This window comes from Rhinatrema bivittatum, chromosome 1 (genome assembly GCF_901001135.1).
Source record: "Rhinatrema bivittatum chromosome 1, aRhiBiv1.1, whole genome shotgun sequence".
NCBI classification, from domain to species: domain Eukaryota; kingdom Metazoa; phylum Chordata; class Amphibia; order Gymnophiona; family Rhinatrematidae; genus Rhinatrema; species Rhinatrema bivittatum.
The window spans coordinates 139,004,820-139,030,877 of record NC_042615.1 but is presented as its reverse complement, the minus strand read 5'-3'; the positions used below and the strand labels follow the sequence as shown (position 1 = coordinate 139,030,877).

Here is a 26,058-nt window from a genome sequence, read left to right as displayed (position 1 = left end):
CCCTATGACAATGGGATGGGAGAAGCATCAGATTAAAGACTGAATCAATTGGCTTTAACATCTTAAACTTAAGCAAGACTATAAGAAGTCAGAACTTTATTTAAAGCACTTGTAGCATCGCTACGGAAACAAACTGCGGTAAGGAACATTTTCATCATTTCACACTATATCAGTAAAGGCACTGTTGGAACCCAGTTTCCAGTGAGCTTTTTGCTGCAATGACTTGAGCACTCATCTGTGCTGTATACAAGAACCGTGAACTGGGAATTAAGTGCTTGCAAAGTGAAGGGCCTTGAAAGTTATCTTTCCCTCTGCTCAGGGAACCCTGAAGTAAGACACTTTAACAACATGGAAAGTTTACCACCTGAAGCTGTATTTGAGATATGACCTCTGGTACCTCTCTCCTGGGTACAACTAGCACAGGGGTTACATTTAAATCATCACCAAAACCACAAGCCTGCACATTTTCCCCCATCTGCTCCATGAACATGCACATGGATACAACTTAATTGCACTGATTTTAATAGAGGAGGAAGTTCAAGCCCTTTTTTTTTTTTAATTCATCCAGTGGCTGTTCAATTAACATCAAATTATTCCCTCCTCAATAAACCAATCAAGAATGTTGCGGTGCTGCTGAAAAATAAATGTGCCCTGCTGATTCAAGGACAATGGAAAGGAATCACACAAAAGACTGCCAGTCGGTTTTCATTTGTCATGCCTATGGGACAGTAGGAGATTTACCCGCTTTACGGTTCGGAGGATGATTACAAGAAGCAACCAAAAGAACATGGCAATCACTCCCGTGCCCACCAGGATAATGAGCTCCAGGTTCGTTTTTTCTTCAGTGCCTGCAAGAAAACAATGGAGCAATTACTGGCAGCCAAAACTGGGTTACTGGATTAGGCAAGCAGTCATCATCACACAACGTTGTTCATTGCTCTAAATGCCACATTTTCTGTATGTGTGCATTATCCCAATTAGAGAAATAAACCTCTTACTCTCCCATATAAACCCTGTGAGGCAAAGGCGACAGGAAAAGGCTGCAAAGGTAAGCCAGAGACGCAGAGCAATTAGAAGAAGAAGAAACTGTTTTGGACGGGAAGTTCCTGGAAATTGTTAACTGCAGAGGGACTTGGGGGAAAATTATGTCTGTTTGCAGATGACCTAAATAGCTATCATAGGGTAGGAAAAAAATGAAGAAACTAGAAGAATAGTCAAGGGTTTAGAAGCTGTGCCTCAATGCAAAAAAACAAACAAACAAACAAAAAAACAGTGTAAAATGATGCAGCTGGGAGCATAGAAATCCACTAGCACTTTATCGATTAGGGGGACCAGAGCTAGCAAACTGCCAAACAGGAAATGGTAAAAGTAATTATCTTGAATTACCTGAAGATTGCCAGTCAGAGTAATAAAACATCAGCGAAAGCTAGCAGTATGTTCGAGTGCATAAGAAAAGGTAGGTCCAGCAGGAAAATAAAGAGGTAATATTACTGTTTGATAGGTCACTAGTGACTCAAGCCCCACCAACTCAAGTACTGCATTCAGTGCTGGAAGCCATATTTTCATAAGGACACTAAAAGGATGGAACAGTCCAGAAAGGGCTACCAAGATGGTACAGGGCCAGGGCCTTCAACACAAACCCTACACAGAGAAGCTTCAGGGACTCTTAAGTGGGCAATTTTATAACAGCCCGCAAACATTTGTGGCCTGCTATGCACCTAGCCTACACCAATTTTCAAAGCCAACCTACGCATGAGATCAACAGCCAGGAAGTGGTGGCCCACAAATAAGATGCTCATAGTACTAACACAGAAAGTGAAGCGCGATTGGTGGTACAGGCTGAGCGGCCTGATCTGCAGTGCGCATCCAGGTTGGGGAGGATTCTGTGTGGCCACGCATGTGCACATTTAAAAAAAACCCAAAACAAAACATTATTTAGGAAGATAGGGCAGTAGTCAGAGCTGGTAGGGGAAGAAATGGTAAAATAAATTCGGGGGGAGGGGGATTTGAGTGTTGGGTAAGTTATGGAAATGAACAACCCACCTAAAACAGCAAAGGGGCAAAACGGAGCAAAGACAAAGCAGACTTGCAGAGAGCAATGGTCTGACTATGTCAACAGCATCCAAGAGAAGGCATGGCCTGTCCCCATGAAATGGCATCAAGGCTTTGGGTACATTCTCAAATATAACCGTGGGGAGGCAGCATGTGTCATAACATAGACTACAAGCTAAGGGGAACTGGTGATATCCTTCAGGCAGTCAAGCTTGTACAGCTGACATCTGGGGATACCCCCAGCTGGAGTAGTGTAAACAGAAGCAACTGGGCAGACTGGAAGAGATAAGTGGTCCTTATCTGCAAATTATACTATGTTAATATGTAATTGCGAACTACAGGTACGAATGGAAAGTGGAATTTGTCTTTCAGATTCTTGAAAATGAATGAAACATCACAGAAATACCCTATTGGAAGGATCGCACCCAATATTAATAAAATGTATCTTCCAATAAGGGCACAAATTAAATTTTCCATGCAGCCACATATAAGTAAATCAGGTAACTGATAGGCCCATACATAAAAAGAAAAGCCAACCCAAACTCCTGCAGATATCACACAGATACATGTAAAGTATGATTATATTGTGAGCAACAGAAGAATGGAATCAAAGAAGACTTTTTAAAGGGGTGAATCCATAATAAAAGGTTCACTTATTTTATTCCAAAGAAAAGAATACAAATTTAGTATTAAAAAAATAGTAAGTCGCTTGGCAAAAAAATCTAAGATTAAGACTAAAATGGGAAACCAGAAACCACCAAGAAACAGGCCAGTTAATATTTTGTAGATTCTAGCTAGCACTGTTGCTTTAAACCAGGCCCACGATGTTCAAAATGGGTGACATCACTGAAATTCTAGAATTCATAACAATGGGTGAGAATGGTCTACTGCGCAGACTCCACAATCAAAGCTGTAGTTAAGTCCCCATTGTGATCTTGGAATTTGGTAGCCATTGGTTTGTTTCTCTTTTCCTCCCATGTTTTTCCTTTGGGTGAACAAAGATATTCCTTCAGGTATCCTTTGGTATAAAAATAACTTGCAGCAAAGGCATGCTTTATTTCAGAGTTTCAGCTGGGATACATGAGGTTGTTTGTTTTGCAGTTGTCATTACTGTTTAGCAATTTTTCTGACAGTCAGATTGAACCGTACTGACCTTCCACCAAGAAAAATGCTGTTGCTTTCGTACAGCCCAGATCGTTACAGGCCAAGCAAATGTAGAGGCCTCCATCTTCCTTTTGTACTCTTTGAATTGTCAGAGTTCTATCTTGATCCTTTAAAATGATACCTGAAAAATAATCATTCGTTTACTGCTAGTATACTATTATCTTTAGTTCATCTAATTTAGGGTAGTAATAATTTACCAGTCAGACATGGCATGGTGTGGTACATATCATGGAGTACTGTCATGCTTCAGTTACACTGTGACAGCTACACTGTCTATGCATACCGATCCACCTCTTGAGTGCTGCTGTAAAAAGGAGGCGCTGGGGGAAATTGTTTGTCCCTAGTGCCTCCTCGGCAGTGGGCGCCCAGGAGAGGTGGCTGTCAGACGGTTAGGAAAATGGACGTTCAATTTTATGAGCATCTGATATTAAGTCAGAGGAACCAAAAAAAGGAATAGAAAAGCAGTATTTTCTGCTTTTCTGTAATTTTTGGGGGGCTGCTCAAGAATTAATGCCTGCTCCAGGCAGGCGTTAAGTTTTGCAGGTTAAAATGTGTGTGTTGCGCGCACATGTTTTTTTTTTTTTTTGCCTTGGGGGGAAATAAGTAATAGCCTCGTCAACCTGAATTTACATGTAATGAGTGCGTACGTGCTCAATTGGACGTGCTAACCCCCGATCTGCGTTGGGGTAATGGACGCGCATTCAAAACGCGCGTCCAGTTGTGGTGTTGAGCCAAGCGCTGTGGACAGCGCAAGGTATTGCATCAGCCTGACTGTGCTGAGCATTAATCACTCACTTCACTGTGCCTGGCTAGGGCACTGCTTAGCAGCAGCAGTCTCCTTAAAGTGAGAAGGCTACCACTACGGCTCACGCTGAGTCACAGGATGCAAGAAAGATACAAACAGAGCGATGATTTCTCACGGTGTGTGAAGTGTTTCTACATTGCAATGACATAGAGGCAGCTTTCTGCTTTCTCTGTGTAAAACAGTCAATGTGACAATGCACTCATTGTATAGATCTCTATGCTATCCCCCCTCCAGCCGTCTCTTCTCCAGGCTGAAGAGTCCTAACCTCTTTAGCCTTTCCTTTATCACTGCCCATCTCTGTACCTTTTCTAGTTCCTCTATATCTCTTTTGAGATGCAGCAACCAGGATTGCACACAGTACTCTAGGTGCAGATGCACCATGGAGCGATGCAGAGGTACTTACTGTATTATGATATTCTCCATTTATTTCCTCATAACTGGCACAACTAGGTCAACCTTTGATGTTTTAGCAGAGTATCATTGCTGGTATAAATACATCTTAGTCCTTCATGGACTTGCATAGCAAGTAATATTTGCCCTATTTCATAATTCAAGTCACATCCATATGCAGTGTGTGCTGTAAATCTTTTCAAATAAATATAGAAATATTTTTTGCTGCTTTGAGAAATAACTGCTCAGAAGAATTATGACTACAACATAACTTGAAGAGATTCAGGAAGGATCTAAAAATGTGGCTTTTTAAACAGGCATTTGAAAGGGTCACTGAAGCATAGGCCAAGTCTTGTTATTTGATCTATTCTCTCCTTTTAGTCTGTTCTTATCTAATTTTAAATTAATTTTAGTCTTTATTTTATTAGTTTTTAATGAATTTTATTTGTTGGAAATTTTATGATGTAATGTTATTTCCTTTTTCTTCATTGTTGTTGTTTTAAACTAGTTTATTGCAAACCGTAGAGATAGAACTTGTTTCTGTGCAACGGTACATAAAAATTGTATAAATAAATAAAATGATAAAACAAAGTATAACATGATACAACCCTCACCTGAGTCTCCAATAAGTGCTTTGTTATCTTTCAACCATATGATATGAGGAGCTGGAATTCCAGATGCATTGCAGGTCACTTCCATGGTTTCTCCAATACTTGCTGTTTGATTCTCCAAGTTATTTAAAATTACTGGTGCCATCCGTGCTGTTTATTTGAAAATGAAATGTTAATCAGGCTCCTTTTTCAATGATGTTTCATTTTATGTTTGGGACCATTAAAATTCTCACGTTTTGTGTCCAGATGTGAAACATTTATGTGACATCTGTTTCAATATATCAGGGCCCACAAATAACCAAGTTAGTTTCCTGTTTCTGTGAAGTTCAATCAGTAATCATCAAGAGCCCAAGCCAGATAAAAATGTCAAGACAAATAGATTTATGAAGAAAACAATATCTCCCTAGAAGTTTGTTCAGCTCAGGCTCTACAGAGTTCTGTTATAGGAATTAAAACAGAGAGATAATCTGGGGATAATTTTCAGCCGCGGCTAAGCACCCAATCTGTCTAATCAAATCTTGTTTAGTTAGCCTTAGGTACATTTTCAGTCAGACCTCACTGGCTATGTCTATCTTTAAAATTTTTATCCTAAATCTAGCCAGCTAAAAATCTGCTCTGACAGATTTAGGGCTAGGCCAGACTCAGAGGGGGGGGGGGGGTACAAGAGGAGCCCAACTCCAAGCCCCGCACTCAAAGGGAGTCAGTGCCCCACCAGTTGCTGCCGCCTGAGCTACACCAGAGGGATGCGACGGTGACAGTGGCAGTATCATCATCGGTCTGTGCGAGGCCACAGTTGACTCCATGGAGGCACAGTGATTATGGCAAAGGTGAACTGCTGGTGCTCGCCTTCTCCATAATTAGGAATATGCATTTGTATTCTAATAAAACGAAAACCATAATGAAATTCAGAGATTTTTTTTTTTCATTTCTTGTAGTGCTGGAAATGAAATCCCAGCCCTGCCAACATTTAAAATTTATGCCATATACGGCTGTACAACAAAAGGCTGGCCAGCACCGTTTTTGAAAACGGACTCAGCAGGACAGGAGTGACTGCAGATTGCTTGGCTCCATCTCAACTTCTGGAACCCTGTGGATAGGTTAAGTGGCACCCGGGGAGGGTTGATACACAGGTTTATATTTTATGAGTCACTTTTTTGTGAGTCTCCACTTTTCTGCTTGTTCTTTTGTACATCACTTAGATTTACATTAAGTGATTCACACATTTTAATAAGGATTTAAAGATTTAAAGGGAAAGGCCTGAGGGGGGTTAATTTTTAAATGTCGGCTCTGGGGTGTTTTTGACAAGGAAGGGTCCTTCCTTTTTTTTTTTTCTTTTTTCCTGTGGTGTTTATTTTGTTCCTAATAAAGAACGGAAAAAAAAATTAAACCTTAAGCGCAATGAAAAACGAAATGAAAAAATGAAACAAAGCAACTTTTTTCCCGTGCACACCCCTACCCATAATTATTATGCTTGTACTGAGTCTACTCCTGATGCATGATACATGCCTGCCAGTGGGGGACCCCAAACAGTGGCAGACAGAAGCCCAGAGGAGTGAGGTGCAACAGCAGCTGCAGCAGCAGAAAAAGGCTGAGCTGCAGGACCTTTGCAGACAGAGGAAGGCTGAATGCGAAGGGTAGGGCAGGAGATTTGCTGGTGTTCTGAGTGGAGAGTGAGATCATCAAGCGAATCCAAACTGTATCAGCTGTTGGGGGACGGACTGGGGCCTGGCAGGGCTGTGTGGAATGGAGAAGAGGTCATGAGATGGCATGAAAGGCTGGAGGAATGGGAGAGGGAATAGCACAAAGGGGCTGTAGAACAGAGGAGGGCAGCTAGCTACAAATGATAGAGGTCTTTAAGATCATGAGAGGTCTTGAACGAGTAGATGTGAATCGGTTATTTACACTTTCGAATAATAGAAGGACTAGGGGGCATTCCATGAAGTTAGCAAGTAGCACATTTAAGACTAATCAGAGAAAATTCTTCTTCACTCAATGCACAATAAAGCTCTGGAATTTGTTGCCAGAAGATGTGGTTAGTGCAGTTAGTGTTGCTGGGTTCAAAAAAGGTTTGGATAAGTTCTTGGAGGAGAAGTCCATTAATGGTTATTAGTCAAGTTTACTTAGGGAATAGCCACTACTATTAATTGTATCAGTAGCATGGGATCTTCTTAGTGTTTGGGTAATTGCCAGGTTCTTGTGGACCGATTTGGCCTATGTTGGAAACAGGATGCTGGGCTTGATGGACCCTTGGTCTGACCCAGCATGGCAATTTCTTATGTTCTTATGGAATCAATATCAGCACTAGCTGGCTATGTTGTGCCCTCTTTCTTACCCACATATCCACCCACTTTTAAAACAGCTACATCTAGCCACATAGTGAAATTACAGAACTCGATCTTGCTGTTCCATGGGATGACATTTTCAATCTGCAAGATCAGCCAGCTAACTTCTAAGTATTCTAGCTAAATCCTGCTGAAAATACCCCACTCCCTCTTTGCTTGATAAAGCTCAACATTATAAAGTCAAAGGTATGGCAATTTATTTCCACTGTCCGTGTAGATTCCACTTTGTGTGTTGCATGCTGAAACCTAAAGCGCTGGAAGCAGAAATACGCGTATTTCTGCTTCCACAGCTTTATTAAGCAGACTTCCTTGCTGTTTTGTTAGTCCCAAACCTAAAGCGCTCCATTTCACAAGGATTCCTGTAGTTCAAATTATTTAAAGATTTAAAGGTGAATTTTAAAAGTCCGATGCGCCCTGAAATTAGGGGATGCATGAATAGGTCAGGCCGGCGTACAACAAGTGGATTTTAAAAGCCACCTGAATACACGCGTACTTGCTGCTTGCGTGCACAAATGAAAAGTTTTTTAAAAAGGCGTGAGGTGTGGGCGTTCTGGGATTTAAACTTGAAATTTGCGTGTTAATACTTACGTGCACCGGCACTTTACTTCTGTTATGGGTGAAGTGTAAGTAGTAAAACAAAAATAAATATAGGCAGATCAGCGAGGTTTTAAAGTCGGGGCTTACAGGAGGAAAGGGAGGATATTAAACTAGGAGGCTCTGGAAATCCTGTCACTTAACTGGATGAACTGGAAATGAACTGGGAAAATGGTCAATGGAATTGGTGACCATGGCTTTTAAAATCCCCCCCCCCCCCCACTTACGTGGAAGAAGTGGCATTTGTGCGCACAAGCAAACGTCTACTTATAATTGTGCTCCCATGAGCACGTGGTCAGACTATTTTATAAAATGTGCGCATCTACGTGTGTATGTTATGAAATGGCTGTACTCCTGGGCGCGGGCCAACAAATGTGCACTCGAGTGCCAGCTTAAAAGTTACTGACTAAATACCATGGAGATAACAACTGTGTGCACTTTGAAAATTGGACCTAGTCTTGTTTCAGCAATTTTTAAAGCATAAATACATACTCTTGACTTGTTTTCATGTGCATAAATTATCATCGGGCCAAGCGTTTTACTTGCATGGCTATTCATATTTGTGTGGAGTTTAAACAGCAAGGGGAAAATTTTAAGATTGCCCGCACTGATGGAAAGACAACAGGTAACTCTTATGTGCAGACTTTGCACCAATTCTCAAAGTAAAAGTACGCCTGGACTGTCGTCTATTGGAGAAAACATGCATGCGTGCTTTGGAAAATGCAAAAGTATATGCAGAGTTCCAATCCCCTTCCCAACCACTCCTCCAGAAATGCCTCTTGTCATTGCTGGATAAAAGAAAGGGTACAGAGGCCCTACATGCATATTTTACCCAAATAACATTTTTTAAAAGCCCATATCCACAGGTTAAGCACCATTTTACCCTTGGAAATGGCTTGGAAAATTAATCTCTAAATCTATACTTTATGGGTCTCAATGAATAATCTCCAATGTAGACGGCCATTCTATATATGGTAGCCAATGCAATTCATACCTTGAACAGGTAGATGCTTAACCAGACAGTGTTGTTTATTAGTCTTTCTGTCCTTGGCTACACAGACATAATCCCCTTGGTCTTGAAGGGAAATGTTCTGGAAGATGAGCTCTGAAGTCACATTTTCACCCATGGTCATTGCAGGGGCCGTCCTCAGCTTCAGGAGCGCACTGAAGTTATTGCACACGGGCATCGGCAGGCTTCCGTGGGATTTCTGCGAGCTGCTTGGACTCAACTTAAACCACATTATGTTCTCAAAAGTGAGGCGATCTGCAGTACACTGCAAGGATGCATAATCTTGTTCGGTGGGTTTACGGCTTGGTTGAAGTTTAATTTCAAGACCCCCTTTAAAAAAAAAAAAAATCAACATTTATCTATAAGAAGTCATTTGAGATTATGCTAATAGATTTATCTCTCCTCTTTTTTGCATGTGCTACCACTTTCTTTTACAGCAAACAGAACTTGGGGTTTCTGAGCATAAATCCCTTCAAAAATTACCCTCTTAAGGGTAGATTTTAAAAGGAGCACGCGCACATGGACGCGCCGATTTTATAACATGCGAGCGCTGGCAAAATACGTTTCCCGTGCGTACATGCGCGCTGGATTTTAATGTCCGCGCGCGCATGGATGGGCAGGTGGCCTCCTCCGTGCGTGGGGGGGGGGGGGGGGGATTTAAAAAGCAACACATGGCGATGAAAGTAGGGCTACCCCAGTTCCCTATACCCCTACCTAACCTTCCTACCTATTCTCCTCTCCTCTCCTCCCTGATCCCTAACCCCTTTCTAGTTATAAGATTTCTTTTTGTTATTTACCTTGCTGTTCCTTTGCGCGCTTTCCCAGGACAGTGGCTATGGGGCTGTCCCGGCCCGCCCCCTGCCTGCCCCTCCCTGCCCACACCCTACTCCCCTGGCCCGCCCCTTTCTTGAGGACCGGCACTTCGGCGCGTACCAGGAGTTACACGCGTGGCCGGGCCCTTTGGTAAATGCATGCAGCGCGCACAGGGCCCGGCCACAGGCGTAACCCCCGATTTGTATACACGTGGGCTTTTTTTAATTGGCCCATTATTGTTTATCCTTTCTAGATTTAGATCCTGTTATGCTGCTGCTCCCACCATTTGTTCTTTAAGCAATTGTACCTCCTGCTTGGGTGACTTTTCTATTTGAAAAAGTGATCAATAAATCCCAATAATAATAATAATAATGATAACAGAGCTCTCCTTAAATATTTACAGCCCAAACATACAACCTATGATAATCAACATCCTCTGCTTACATTGATCCATACTACTCTCTTAATTGCTTGTATTGACTGTTCTCTCTGTATGTCTGTTTTGGCTAGATTATAAGCTCCATGGAGTGGGTACTATTATATGTCACTGTAAAAATCTGTATACATCTAGTATGCACTATACACATTACAATTATAATGATAATAATACTGCTTGGGTTTTCAGAATATCCCTAATGAATATGCATACATGCAAATCCATTACATGCATATTTATTGGGAATATTCTGAAAACCTACCCAGTCTGTGGTCCTCAATAACCAGAGGTTCCCCATCCCTGATTCAGCAGTTCAGTTGGAAACTGTAATACACAGATATCATAAGAAGGCGTTATTAATAAAGGGTGAAATTAAAACAAACAAAAAAAAGCTTTGATTTGCATTCATCTAAACATCCATCTGTACTATTAGATACTGATTTACATTTAGAGGTTCATTTTCAAAGGCATTTCAGCAGGTGAAATGATACTTTCCCTGCAGAAACGGACTGTTATAAAATTGCTGAACAGATAATATGCGGGTAAACATACATGTGTATGTCCTGTATTCACATAAGTTTAACTAGACAGAGTGGAGTTGTTCCCTGAATAACTGCGCAGGGGTAAAATTTGATGGGATCATTTTCAATGCACCCTTATGCATGCAAGTCCACTTTGAAATTGGGGTAACCTATCTGCATGCTTGCCATCTGATTTAGGGAAGCTGTTATGAAATTACCCACACAGTGGACAATTTTCAGAACAGTGTGTCCAGATGCAAAGTCCCCGGATACTTTGCACCTATGGACTTCGTGCAGGGGAAGTCTGTGCACGCTTTCCCTTTGAAAATTGCCCACAGGTACAAAGGGACCACGGTCTTAGCGCTTGGTTTGTGTGTAGACTAAGGCTGGCTGGGAAATAGCATGGGCACATTTCACAGTGTAATGTGTATAATGTGCGCTATCAAGTAATCCTGCCCAAACAGGCCCCCTGGCATGCTGCCTCTTAACCCAATTAAAAGTGTACCCACACACCGTGGAACCCCATGAGGAATGTTAAGCAGGTGAGCTTTTGAAAAGGGTCTGCCCATATCTCTGCCTTAGGTAAATGCTGGATGAAACCAAATTAATGGTTACATTAAACTTCCTGAATACCAAAACTGAAAAGGAATGGAAAAATATTTTCCCTGCGTAACTCGGCTATCTGAAATTGCCCTCCCTCAAGGTGGCTAAAAGGGCATGCAAATATTTAACCGCATTTAGAGGAGGTGTTCCTGCACAGTCATGTTTAGGTCAGGGAAGGAAAATAACTCTATGCTTATAATTTTCTATGAAAAAAAAAATACCTGCACAAAAAAAAAAAAAAGGGCCAAATGTCAGTGGGTTCTTTGAACCTGCAATAAAACTTCCAAACAAATGTATGTGCATATCTCCCCTAGAAAATTGTTGGAAAGCACATGGGTAAAAAGTTGAAAATTATTGGGTACCAGGATTTCCATTTCAGCAAAGAACATTAACTAGCATCTTTGTAGATCAGGATCAATCTTCCCCTGATACTTTCAGAAACTAGAAACGACAGAATTCAGAGGTTGAGTGAATGCAAAAATCACAAAGAGGGTTAGGCTATCAGCAAGGTTATTAATGAAAGCCTTTGCGCTAGTAACTTTCTGAATTATGGGCTTGTTATTTCCCCATACCAACTGCATATATTTTATACATATAAAATATATGTACACAAAAGGGATGTCAATGGAGCTTTATCAGGTGAGCACACAAATTCAGTGCTTTCTGATCTAAGTGACGCATATAAATCTGGTCAGAGAAATCACAGTCCTAAACGTATCTGGCTACGGATACGTAGCTATATAATTTTATCCCCAGATCATCAGCGGGAGACTTATGAGCACAAGTCCTTCTGAATATCTGGAAATGTTACAAGTGTAACTTTACCCAGATAAAGTTGCTGCTTGCCAATTATCTGGAGGTGACAAATCCCAGGCTTTACCGCCTGCAACTTGCCAGCTCCAACTCCTTCCCCCCCCCCCCCCCCCCCCCCGCTCTCCTAACTGCTATCTCCAGCCTCTAGCTGACGTCCCCCCGACACTCCCTCCCCGTGAAGCCTCGGGATCCCGGGCCTGCTCCCCGAGTGTACCTGGCGCCACATTACTTTGGTCGACACTAGGTCCGGTCGACCTCCCAAAATATCTAAGGAAAAATATTGTCAGCCCTCTCATACGAAAACAACAAAACAAAGCACTTGGAACACGTTTTACTGTGAAGAGAAAAAAAAAGGATTGCTTTTGTTCACTGGCAAACCCAGTGAACTCCTTTTCATAAGCTGCAGCCCATTCGATGTTGATTGCCATCATTGCAAGCTTTGTGTACAGTCTGTCCTGTTGCCAGTATTGTTTTGTTTATTTTTTGTGTATGTTGTTAGGTAATCTGCTGAGATCTGCAGAGCAGCGGAATATAAATTTTATTAATAAATAAAGCATAAAGATTTTAGGTCTTCAGCTTCAGTTGCTGGGACTGAATATATAATGATTATTTGGGTCACCAACTCAGATATGGGACCAAAATAACAAAAGTCCGTAGCCTCCAAAATGTACTTACTAGTCACATGGAAGGAGATCACCCTTTCATCACGTCCAGCTTTGTTAGTGGCAATGCATCGGTACACAGCTGACACATTTGCTGTCTGAATCACAAGGCTGCTTATTATCTGTAAGAAAACAAACCAACCGGTTTCATAGAAGACAGGCAAGAATTGGTAAAACCACCTCTAATATTGCTCAGTGCTCTGGAACCACAGTGCAGATAACAGTACAAATGTGCACTCTTGAACAAGTTACAAGCAATGTGTGAAAGCATACAACTGAAAGTAAAGAAAAATGGTTTATTGTTGCTTGTAAATATGCAAAAGGTGCATATTCAAAGCCATTTAGCTGGCAAACTCACAAGCTATCTGGTTAAATGGCAAATTCTTATCTGGCTATTAGTTACCTGGATAAATCATTGTCCAGCTAAGACTTAATCGGATAAGAAAGGGGTATGTTGGGGTATTCCAGGATAGGGACAAGTTAGACAAATAACTTATTCAGTTAACTTTGATATCTGGACATGCCGAAGAGCAGATGTAAGCTATCCAGCCCCATGTGGCTGGATAACTTTAGTCTTAATCAGCTATATTCAAAAGAATATAGCCAGTTTAGTGCCAAGCTGCAGGTTTATTAAAAAAATAAAAAATAAAAACAAAATGTTGCCCTCCATGCCCACTAAAGCTAGAAATACATGATCCTACCTTAAGTCCCCCACCCCCCACCCACTTCCCTTCTAAGTCTTTTTTAAAAAGTACATTTTAAGGGCCCAGCCTCCCTCTTCCCTGCCTGCTCCCTAATCCTGCCAGAATTTGCCTTCATTGGGTCTCCTTCCTCCCTCCCCCCCTCAGCCATATCCCTCCTACCCTCCCAGTACCTTTAAACTATTCTTCTTCAGCCTGGATCACAGTGGTAGCCTACCACAACCTGGGCCTGGCAAGTCTCTATCATTGCTAGAGAAGCTAATCTAGAAGCACTACCCTGGAAGTGTATGCTTTCAAAGTAGCTCTCCTAGCAATGATAGAAGCACCAGGCCCGGATGAGTTAAAGGAATTCCTAAATCTTCATGGATATCTACCAGATTTAAATTTCAAAGAAAAGGACAGAAACGTACAAAAAAACCCCTGCAAATTAATTTTCATGGACAATCTGAAAATAGTACATCTTTTGTAGGTATGTGCACTGATTTTTTTTTTCATGTCATTTTCATTTCGGGTTGTTATCTGTTAGATTTCGTTTTTAAAATGGTTCAGGAGGTATTTATTTCATGTTTCCCTACTTTTGGAGTTAGTGCAAACTAACTTGTTTTCCTAATTTTGGAGTTAGTGTGCACTAACTAGAAATGTTATCAATAAGTTAAAAAGTGTCAATTGGGGAGCAGTTTGTTAGCTAGAGGTATGGTTTGCATTCCCAGTGACTATCTCCTTAGTTATTTGTTTGTGTTGGCACAGTTGCAAGGTGGTGTTTGTGGGAGGATGACCAGTGCCTGGTAACAAGTGTAAACAAGTGACGTAATAATAACATCAAGTTCTAGTCAGAAAAAGTATGTAATGCAAATGCATATTTACAATTTGCCAATCCCTTTGTATTTTAGGAAAGGGGACATGGCATTTTGGGATATGATAGAGGTCTTTAAGATCATGAGAGGTCTTGAACGAGTAAATGTGAATAGGTTATTTACACTTTCAAATAATAGAAGGACTAGGGGGCATTCCATGAAGTTAGCAAGTAGCACATTTAAGACTAATCGGAAAAAATTCTTTCACTCAATGCACAATAAAGCTCTGGAATTTGTTGCCAGAGGATGTGATTAGTGCAGTTAGTGTAGCTGGGTTCAAAAAAGGTTTGGATAAGTTCTTGGAGAAGTCCATTAATGGCTATTAATCAAGTTTACTTAGGGAATAGCCACTGCTATTAATTTTATCAGTAGCATGGGATCTTCTTAGTGTTTCGGTAATTGCCAGGTTCTAGTGGCCTGGTTTGGCCTCTGTTGGAAACAGGATGCTGGGCTTGATGGACTCTTGGTCTGACCCAGCATGGCAATTTCTTATGTTCTTATGTTCTTATGAATTCCCTTGGTGTGAGTCTGTGTGTTTGGGTGGGGGGGGGGGGGGGGTGACTGGTGAGAGGGGAAGTGACTTGGGTGAATGTATGGGCTGACCGGTGGGAGAGAGACTTGTTGGGGTGGTAACTAGAGAGAGATTCAATCTGGTATGTGTAGGGGGTGACTTTTCACCCCATATAGTTAACCCAGTCACTCTCCATGCACGAGGCTGCCTCTCTCTCCCACGTCACCCCATACAGTCACCCCAGTCATTTCCCCTCTCACGAGTCCCACCCCACATAAAACAGGCTGCTTTCTCTCACCACGTACCAACCAGTCTCTCTCCCACCAGTCATTCCTTCTCACAATAGTCACCGCCCACATATACACACACACCAGGCTGCCTCTCTCTCACCAGTCATCATCCCAACCACTCTCTCTCCCACCTGTCACCCCACACATTCACCCCATTCACTTACCCTCTCACCAATTACTGCCCCCTCACCCAAACAGATGGATAGATACCAGGGGAATTCAAAGTATACATATTCTAAAATGCCAGGGCCCCTTTCCTAAAATACAAAGGGATTGGCAAATTCTAAAATATGCATTTGTATTACATGCTTTTGCTTATTCTGACTAGAACTTGATGGTATTATTATATCACTTGTTTGTTTACATTTGTTACCAGGCACTGGCCATCCCCCCACAAATACCACTTTACAACCTTGGCAACACAAACAAGTAACTAAGGAGACAGCCAATGGAAATGCAGAACCATACCTCTATCTAACGAACTGTTCCCCAATTGATGCTTTTTAACTTATTGGTAACATTTGTAGTTAGTGCGCAATAACTATAGTTTAGTTTTCCTATTTACAGGCTTAGTGCACACTAGCAGGACTTAGTGTGCACTAACTATAGAAAATTGGGGAGCAATTTGTTAGCTTGAGATATGGTTCTGCATTCCCACTGGCTGTCTCCTTAGTTACTTGTTTGTGTTGCCAAGGTGGTATTCTGGGGGTATGGCCAGTGCCTGGTAACAAATAAAAACAAACAAGTGATATAATAATACCATCAAGTTATAGTCAGAATAAGAAAAAGCATGTAATGCAAATGTATATTTTAAAATGTGCCACTCCCTTTGTATTTTAGGAAAGAGGCCCTGGTATTTTAGGAAATGCATACTTTTAATTCCTCTGGTGTCTGTCCATGTGTTTGGGTGAGGGGGCAGTAATTGGAGAGAGGAGAAGTAACTGGCATGAATGAATGGAGTGACAGGTGGGAGACAGACTGGTTGGAGTGATAACTGGTGAGAGAGGCAGCCTGGTGTGTGTGTGGGGGGGGGGGAGGTGACTAGTGAGAGGGGGAGTGATTCAGGTGACTGTATGGGGTCACAGGTGGGAGAGAGACTGGATGTGAATGGTGAGCGAAAAGCTGGATGTTAGTGCGCATTAAGTCCCGATAGTGCACATTAAGGGGTAGATTTTAAAAGACTGCACATTTGTGTCCATGTGCGCGCGCTACCTGGCTTGCGCACATGATGCACAATTTTATAACATGCGCGCGCAGGTGCGTGCATGTTATAAAATCATGGGTCGGCACCACAATTGTGCAACTTGCGTGCGCCAATGCCCGCGGCCTTTTCCCGTTCCCAACCCTCTAACCTAATCTCCCTTCCCCTTCCCCTAACCCTCCCGCCCTCTAGCCCTATCCTATCCCCCCCCCCCCCCCCCCCCCCCCCCCCGCCCCGACCGTTTACCTGTTGCGCTTGCCTCCGGGCAGGCACAAGTTGCATGGCCGGCAACCTGCTGGCACGCGATCCTCCGACAGAACGGCAAATGGCCGCTGTGCTGGAGGCCTCTGGCCCTGCCCTGCCCCCTGGCCACCCCACCCCGCCCTCTCCCCGCCCCTTCCCACCCCTTTTTTGAAGCCCCAGGACATACCCGCATCCCGGGGCTTTACGCACGTCACCGGGCCTTTCTAAAATAGGCCCGGCGTGCGCAACCCCACCTACATATGTAAATCCAATGGATTTACATGCGTAGGCATTTAAAATCTACCCCTATGTCAGTAAATAGGGAAACTATACTTAGTATGCACTAACAGGACTTAATGCACACGAACTACATGTTAGGGCACACTATGGCCCGTTAGGGCACACTAAGTCCCATTAGTGCGCACTAACATGAAATACTAATTTTTCCGAAATTTCGTCTTTTTTTTTTTTTTGCTTCGTGGCACTCCTGAAACAAGACGAAATAGACAATTTCATTGTCACTGTTTATTTTGCTGAAAACAAATGCACATCCCTAATCTTTTGTCCAAGGATTAATTTCTTGCAACCTGGGGAAGGGAAAAATATTCCACAGGAAAAAATAATGCAAGCAAAACCAGGCAAAAATTGGGATGGAACTTTTAAGCAATGCTTTTAATTTAAACTTTGAAAGCTGTCATTTCAAATCACTTTTTCAAGAAGGGTTTGCTTGCTTAATGTTTCTGTGGATGTTTTTTTCCTGCCTGAGGTCAAAGAAGATTAAGTTAGTAAGTAAAGATGTATAGAGAACCTAAAGGATCTCTACTAAGAGGAATGGTCCAACTTTGTAGCAAGAAACAGAAATAGTACCAGTGTTGGATGTTAGCTCCCCCATGCGGGAATCTGAGATGGTAAGCTCTTAGCCTATATAAACCCTTGCCACCATCTAAAGTTGTGGAATCTTTAATTGACCCTGGACAGCACATTCCTTTGCTGTTCACATTTTATTAATTTTCCTATGGTAGAACTCCTATGAATCTTTGGGATTGAGACCTGGGTAATGAAAGGACACAGAGTAGAGATGTGAATCATGTCATCAATCGTCTTAACGATCGATTTCGGCTCTGAGGGGGAGGGAATCGGATCGTCGCAGTTTGGGTTTTTTAAATATCGTGTAAATCGTATAAATCGTGTAAATCGAAAACCGGCACACTAAAACATCCCTAAAACCCACCCCGACTCTTTAAAATAAATCCCCCACCCTCCCGAACCCCCCAAAATGCCTTAAATTACCTGGGATCCAGAGGAAGGGTCCCGGTGTGATCTTTTACTCTCGGACCTCCGTGCATTGTAGAAATGGCGCCGGCGCTACCTTTGACCTGTCATATGACAGGTCAAAGGTAGCGCCGGCGCCATTTTGTTTTTTTGTCCCCCGACGTCAGGAGCGTAGGAGATCACTCCTGGACCCCCGCTGGACCCCCAGGGACTTTTGGCCAGCTTGGGGGGGCCTCCTGACCCCCACAAGACTTGCCAAAAGTCCAGCGGGGGTCCGGAATGACCTCCTGCAGTCGAATCGTGTTGCCGTACGCTCCTGACGTCGGGGGACAAAAAAACAAAATGGCGCCGGCGCTACCTTTGACCTGTCATATGACAGGTCAAAGGTAGCGCCGGCGCCATTTCTACAACGCACGGAGGTACGAGAGTAAAAGATCACACCGGGACCCTTCCTCTGGACCCCAGGTAATTTAAGGCATTTTGGGGGGGTTCGGGAGGGTGGGGGATTTATTTTAAAGGGTCGGGGTGGGTTTTAGGGTTGTTTTAGTGTGCCGGTTTTCCCGCCCTCCCCCTTCCCCTCCCCCTGATTTACGATTTTTTGACGATAAATCGGGGGAATTGTTATTGTATCGCGGCTCTAACGATTTTTGACGATTTAAAATATATCGGACGATATTTTAAATCGTCAAAAAACGATTCACATCCCTAACACAGAGTGCTTTCACCTCTTTCTACCATAGTTGTTGGAACCCTTTCCTTTGTGAGGAGGAAGATTTTCTACCTTTCCTGCTTCCTGTTTGGGTTTCCCTTTTTTCACAAAGAGTTCTCTTTTTGTTCTTCACACGAGTACCCTAGGCTCCAGGGACTCTGTTCTGTACCATCAAAATTCAATTTTTTATTTTATAGGCAATTTTATAAATGCAATTTAAAACAACAAGGACAGGTTGCTGGCATTAATGATTAAAGTTAAGGCACAATATCCATGGTTGGTACTCAAGCCAATATATGAAATTGCTACCTTCCATCTATAAAAATGTGGGGGGGTTTGTACGCTATATTGGATATAGCGGTTATAGAGATTAATTATTGGGAACATTAGTAGCTGACAGGTACAATCCCAGTGCGGAGATTAGTGAGGTTTTGGTTTGTAATATTGCTGTTAACATTCATCAGCCTTTTCAGAGCTGTAGCACTTCTCTCCATTGACCTTCAGTACAAGAAGGAGGAAGATAAGTGTCTTTTCATCTTACAGAGCAACATACATAGCCCTCCTAGACTCGGTCAACTTCAGAAGGACTCCTCAAGGTTAGTCCCAAAGCTAGCACTCCCACATTGAAAAGGTCACTAGGTTGAATTTGGTAGAATATTTTATGATATAGAAAACAATAAGAAATATAAAAAATGAAGTTTTTATATTTAAAAAACAAGCTTGTAAACTTTGTCTATTATTTCAAAGAACTACATTTAAAAATATTATCAATTGACTGGGTTAATAAATACCTAGGCTCTATTCACTCTTACAAAACAGATCTACTTTTTTGGGGATCTTCCGGGCACTTGCGACCTAGACTGGCCACCGTTGGAGGCAGGATGCTGGGCTCAATGGACCTTGGTTTGGCTCAGCACGACATTTCTTATGTTATGTTGTATGCTGTATCAAAAGCTAAGAGCCTGATTCACTAAGACTTTTTTCCTATTCTGTATCTATGGGGAAAAAAACCTTGAGGGATCAGCCTTATCAATGTGAACAGTTTTCCAAGCTGATTCATTCATAGATCTATCGTCCACAAGAACAAAGAATTCCAGCTAACCTTTCTTTTCTCATCAATCACATCTAGGTGGGTCTCAGTTTCAATCCAATTTCCACTTTTGTCAGTGATGTCATTCCAGTATTTACAGGAGTAAGGATTTTTCCCCAAAGCATATTGACTAGCAAGAGGAAAAGAAAAAAATGTTGATGTAAACACATTGGATATCATACAATTACTATTTCATATGAAAAAAATACATAAAGTTAAAACATTCAGGATACTTTATAAACCTGCAAAGGAATTTGAAAACTAATTTAGGCTTCCACTCTACTAAATTCATGAGCTGCGTAAATCAAGGTATTTGGTCAGCAGCATTTTTTTTTTCTCATGCAACTGTAAAGATATTTGGGCTGGCTCAGAGCAGATTTTGCTCTGTCCTGCAGGGATTTGCACCCTATGACAAACTGTTTACACATCTCTCAATATCATAGGATATCTTTTCCTGAAAAATGTTTATTGCAACATGCTACATCATTTAACAATTCAGCTGCAATGAGTAAGGACAACTCAGGAATGCCAAATCCTAGAGGTGAATCACTCTAATCAGGATACTGAGAGGGAAGCAGCTATTCTGGGAACAAATGCCCATTCATAAACTTGGTCGGTTTACCGATTTAAGTGAATTTAGTTCAAAGGCAAAAGGAGAGATGGAGAAATCACTAGGCTCCTTGAAGATATTCTTGGGGGCAGTGGCTGTTGTGTCTTGGAAACGCTCAGGAACCAGAGGAAAACGCTAGCGGACGTCATTCGGAAAAAAACAACAACAGGAAAGTGGAATCCTCTGAGCAGGAAGTCTGAGCTTGTGTTGAGCCCAGATAAGTGAGACTTGCATGGACCTAGGGCAGGGGCTCTGACTGTCACTTGTGCCATCAATCAGCTCACTTCCTCTGAGATCGCCTTTCACACAGACAGGAGTGAGCATCCCATTCAACAGTCCCCCTCCTGCATGCAAAACCCCCATGAAGATCTGTAAGTAAAACAAATAGCCCACATCCTGTTCTCTGTGCAGGGTTATGTGCTTGCCCCTGACCTGACAGCATTTGATGGAATGGCATGGAGGGATGCATTATGAAATTAATTCCTGCAGCTAACCAATTTACCATCTATCCAAAGTGCAATGCAAATAAAGCAGTGACAGGACAGTCTTTTATTAAAATGTACATATAATCGAACAGTATATGAGAATTTTAGAGAGACTTGTTAGACAAAGACAGAAATTCAGCAATGCCAAATAAGTAAAAAGTAGCATTCTGCTTACTGGTAGGTGAAAGTACACTCCTCCTCCAGCTGCCATTGCCACTGAATACTTATTGGAGCAGGAACTCCGTAGACAGTGCAGGTTAGGACTTGCGTACTGCCATATGTATAGGAATCAAAAGGAGCAGATATGGCTTTTTCGCTGATCCGTGGTGGAACTGTAGAAGACATAATATGTATCAATGAATGCAGTAAACATTTTCACAAGAATACATATATTATGCAAGATAATTAAATTAATTGTTTAAACAATGCTACTGTTTGCCTGCTACAGTATATCATCCAGAGGATGTTGTTCCATTTGAGAAAAGATGTTTAAACAACTTTTTTTTAACATGGAGGAGTCTAATGGTTAGAGCCAGGGTCAGTGCAAAAGTATTAGATGCCCTAAGTGAAGCTTACAGTATTGCACCTCTCTGCCCCTTCCCTCACCAGTCACGCCCTCTACACACACACACACACACACACACACACACACTGTTATGAGCGCGAGGAGCGTGGTCGCCTCTAAAGCAGGTGGTGAGCCCTTCGGCCACGGCAAGACTTAGGGAGGAGCCCCAAGCCACACCGTGGGAGGTGAGCCGATGCAGACATGGTGAGCCGGGCAGGTACGGAAGCAGGAGTAAGGAACAGAGTCTGACCCTCAGCCGGACCTGCCCGCCCATGGCAACCAACAACGCAATGTTGATTGATGAACGGTCCTCCGACTTTCCAAGCCCTTTCGGACCTGCCGCTGGGCAACGGCATAGGGCGGCAGGCCGGACAGAGGACGAGGGCAGACAGAGTCCTTAGTACACAGAAGACATCATGGATGAGGACTGAAGCAAGACATCATGGACGAAGGCTGAAGCAAGACATCATGGACAAGACAGGAACTTGGGCAAAAGGACATAGGCACTGTCTCTCAGGGCACCCTACACAGCCAGCACAGCTGGACTGGTCACGGATCACCCTGTCCTACAAACGCGGGAGTGGACAAGCGCAGGGAAGAGGAAGCGGTGGGATACTGCACTCCTGGCAGCCTAAAGCAGGTTTGCTGCACTCCTGGCAGCCTAAAGCAGGTAGGAACATCAGGAACTAGATTAGGAACCGGGTCAGGTACAAACATCAAGGCAAAATCCGTAACAAACATCAAGGCAGAGATAGGACACAGAGCAGGGAGCCGTCTAGACAAGCGAGACCACGGAGGACCTGGATCAGCAGACGGAACACAGCGATGTGCGAGGCTAATTCGAAGGCAGACAACAGGATTGGAAACAAGGAACAAGAAGACACTGAACACGAAGCCATCAAGACACAGGAGACCATGGTGGACCTGGATCAGGAGAGGTCACAGGCAACTGTGGAGCCCAATCCGAAGGCAAGCAGGAACTGAAGTGAAAGTCCTTTTATACAGCTCATGTGGGCAACTCCCTGGGAGGAGTTCACCTGGACCGCCCCTCGCTGGCCCCATAAGTGAGGTGGAGAGCTGCGGGCTGGCCCCTAGGGAGAAGGGCATGGCCGGAACCAGGAAGTCCAAGCAAGCACAAGCAAGCCACAGGCAGGCCTTAGGAACAGCTAGGCCTCTCAGGCCCTGGAGCAAGTCCTGGATGGTACACAGGCGAGGCCCTGGCTTCGAAGCGGCCTCCAGTGGAAAGGTGAGATACCTCCTGTAGCGCAGCAACAGGGGGGATTGTAACACACACACACACAAAATTAAAAGTTATGCATTTATAATAATAGATTTTACTTGAAAAATAGCATTCACAGTTCAGTCTTCTGAGGTAAAAGTATCACTTACAGCACATATATTATATTTACATTTACTGTTATGATACAAACCAGAAAACCCTGCAAAAAAGTAAAATAGACACTTGGAACCCATATGGTATTAGGCCTATTGTAACACATATTGGTATTGGCCCTTAGAAAGCCATGAGTAAATTAATTACAATTACAATATACTAAACCTCCCATACCACAACAGCACTAATTGGCAGCACTCAAGCAGCAACAACCCTACTTATGAAAAGGCAGCACTGAAAATATTACACCAGGCCCTAAAACAACAATTCACCTTCTATTAGGAAAACAGAAAAAGCCAACCTACTACAGATCCCTTCACAGAACCTACAAACTAGCAGAAAACATCACCTCAGTCATACATGCAGAGCATAGACAGACCCTCACCAAATTCAGAATAAAGAGACCATAAAGTATAAATAGAAACAGACATAAACCACAACAACCCAGATTCTGTATCCACTGCAACAATGCAAAAATAGAAATATCCCCATTCCTATAAAACACAACAATAAAATCAAGAAATATAAAATCAATTGTAGTAAATCATACTAATAAAAAGAATATTTCAAAACAGCTGATGAATAGAATAACATTTAATAATTAAAAACTAATATACAAATTTTCCAAAATTCAATAACATATTTCAAAAGAACAAGTGTCCTGAGTTTGTCATGAATTAGCAGGGGAGAGAAGAGATGTTGAATGCAAACTTTCTACATTTTCTCTCATATACACACATGCTCTCTCACTTACTTTCACACACACACACACACATGTTCTCTCACACACCCACACATGCTATCACACTCACTTACACATACATGTTCATTCACACACACACACACACATGTTCTCTCACCAGTAAAAACATGTAGGGGGGGAGGAGGGGCAGCTAAGAAGGGACACTGCCCTCACCAGTAAGAATATGTGTGGGGGGGGGAGAGAGAGGAGGGGCAGCTATGTGGGACACTGCCCTCACCAGTAAGAATATGTAGGGGGGGAGAGGCAGCTAAGGGGGGACACTGCCCTCACCAGTAAGAAGATGTGGGGGGGGGGGGAGAGGAGGGCCAGCTAAGGGGAGACACTGCCCTCACCACTGCCCTCACCAGCCACTGCTATTACTAGCAACGGTAACATGGAATAGACTTAGTTTTTGGGACTTGCCAGGTACTTATAGCCTGGTTTGGCCTCTGTTGGAAACAGGATGCTGGGCTTGATGGACCCTTCGTCTGACCCAGTATGGCATGTTCTTATGTTCTTATGTTCTTCTTACACACCCACACATGCTCTGTCACATTCACTTACACACACACATGCTCATTCACATACACACACCTGCCCATTCACACACTTTCCCACACACACATGCTCTCTCAAAACACATATTCATGTTCTCTCTCACTCATATGCTTAATCACACAAATGCTTTTTCTCACTTACATCCACACCTGTTCTTTCAACTTCTTTGTGAGCGACATTGCAGAAGGGATAGAAGGTAAAGTTTGTCTGTTTGCGGATGATACTAAGATCTGCAACAGAGTGGACATACCGGAAGGAGTAGAGAGAATGAGATGGGATTTAAGGAAGCTGGAAGAGTGGTCGAAGATATGGCAGCTGGGATTCAATGCCAAGAAGTGCATCTGGGGTGTGGTAATCCAAAAGAACTGTATGTGAAGGGTTGATGTGCACAGAGCAGGAGATAGAACTTGGGGTGATAGTGTCTAATGACCTGAAGTCGTGGAAGCAATGTGACAGAGCGATAGCTAAAGCCAAAAGAATGCTGGGTTGCATAGAGAGAGGAGTATCTAGTAAGAAAAGGGAAGTGATAATCCCCTTGTACAGGTCCTTGGTGAGGCCTCACCTGGAGTACTGTGTTCAGTTCTGGTGACTTTATCTCAAAAGGGACAGGGACAGGGACAGGATGGAGGCAGTCCAGAGAAGGGCGACCAAAATGGTGGCTGGTCTCCATCATATGACTTATGAGGAGAGGTTGAAGAACCTGAATATATATATATATATACCCTGGAGGAGAAGAGGAGCAGGGGTGATATGATACAGACCTTTAGATACTTGAAAAGTTTGAATGATCCATGGTCAACAACAAACCGTTTTCATTGGAAAGAATTCAGTAGAACTAGATGTCATTTTATTTATTTTGATTTTTTTTTTTTTTTTGTCATGATTTGAAACTCCAGGGAGGAAGACTTAGATCCAATATCAGGAAATATTTCTTCATGGAGAGGGTGGTGGATATCTGGAATGCCCTTCTGGAGGAAGAGGCAAAAACTAAAACTGTGAAGGATTTCAAAGGGGCATGGGATAAACACTGGATCCTGAAAGGCTAGAGGATGGGAATGAATGAAAAGAGGCATGGAGGTAGCTTGCTGGAATGGTGGTTACTACCCTTATCCAATAAACTGTCATACGATTAATGCAACTCCAACATTGCTCTCTGCTTCATTGGTGGGGAGTGGCAGGGGGTTGGAGTCAGGCAGTAGCCAAAAAGGGTCCTGACCTTGGCAGTCTGTGAAACTGAAAAGTATGGGAAACTGATAAGTATGGGAGCTTGTTGGGCAGACTGGATGGGCCATTTGGTCTTTTTCTGCCATCCTTTCTATGTTTCTATGTTCAATCCCTTCTCAGTTACAAATGATACAAAACAAAGCTGTGCACTGACACCAACATTCTTCTCTACTGAATTTGCCATATGCTCTTGGAAGCCTTCTAAGACATGAATCGTGGTGTTTACATTCAATCACAATCAGTGGAAAATTGGTTCATCCTGAAACATCATTGTAGAAATCAAGGTGGAACGCCAAACCAACAATCCAAATGGGAACACAAGAAAGATTTAGCATAAACTTCAATTTGTTCAAATGGTTTTTAGCTGTTCAGAAGTATAATTTTATATATTCATAAAGTCATCAGTAATAATCATTCAATAGAATTCACAGTCCTCTGACATGGACCGTGTTTTGAAAACTGCAACAGGAGGAACCAAATCCTGAAACATCAACAAGCTCACTCTAAGACTAGAGAATCAATGGTCAGGGACTTGTGTGTGGATAACTGTACTAGTAGCCTACTCACTGGAGGACATCCAGGTTATCATAAACCAGTTCACCCATACAGCTAAATCCTTGGGGCTCACCATGAGCCTGAAAAATAAACAGAGGTCACGTACCAGCCAGCTCCATTTAAGGTTTATGTTGAGCCTACAGTTTTCATTGCAGGCACTCAACTGAATGCAGTTGACAAATATTGTTATCTTAGAAACATTTGCATCCAAGCTAACAGTAATATACTTTGACAACACAA

General features: G+C 42.7%; 1 protein-coding gene across 1 annotated transcript in view; it reads right to left on the bottom strand.

Moving 5' to 3' along the window:
- KDR (kinase insert domain receptor) overlaps positions 1 to 26,058 on the bottom strand; it is a 105,898-nt gene that overhangs the window by 29,833 nt on the left and 50,007 nt on the right. The window contains 7 exon segments of the mRNA XM_029587538.1: positions 742 to 848; positions 3,206 to 3,337; positions 5,026 to 5,172; positions 8,953 to 9,297; positions 12,829 to 12,937; positions 19,699 to 19,816; positions 20,957 to 21,113. Of these exon segments, the coding sequence (XP_029443398.1) occupies positions 742 to 848; positions 3,206 to 3,337; positions 5,026 to 5,172; positions 8,953 to 9,297; positions 12,829 to 12,937; positions 19,699 to 19,816; positions 20,957 to 21,113 (1,115 nt within the window).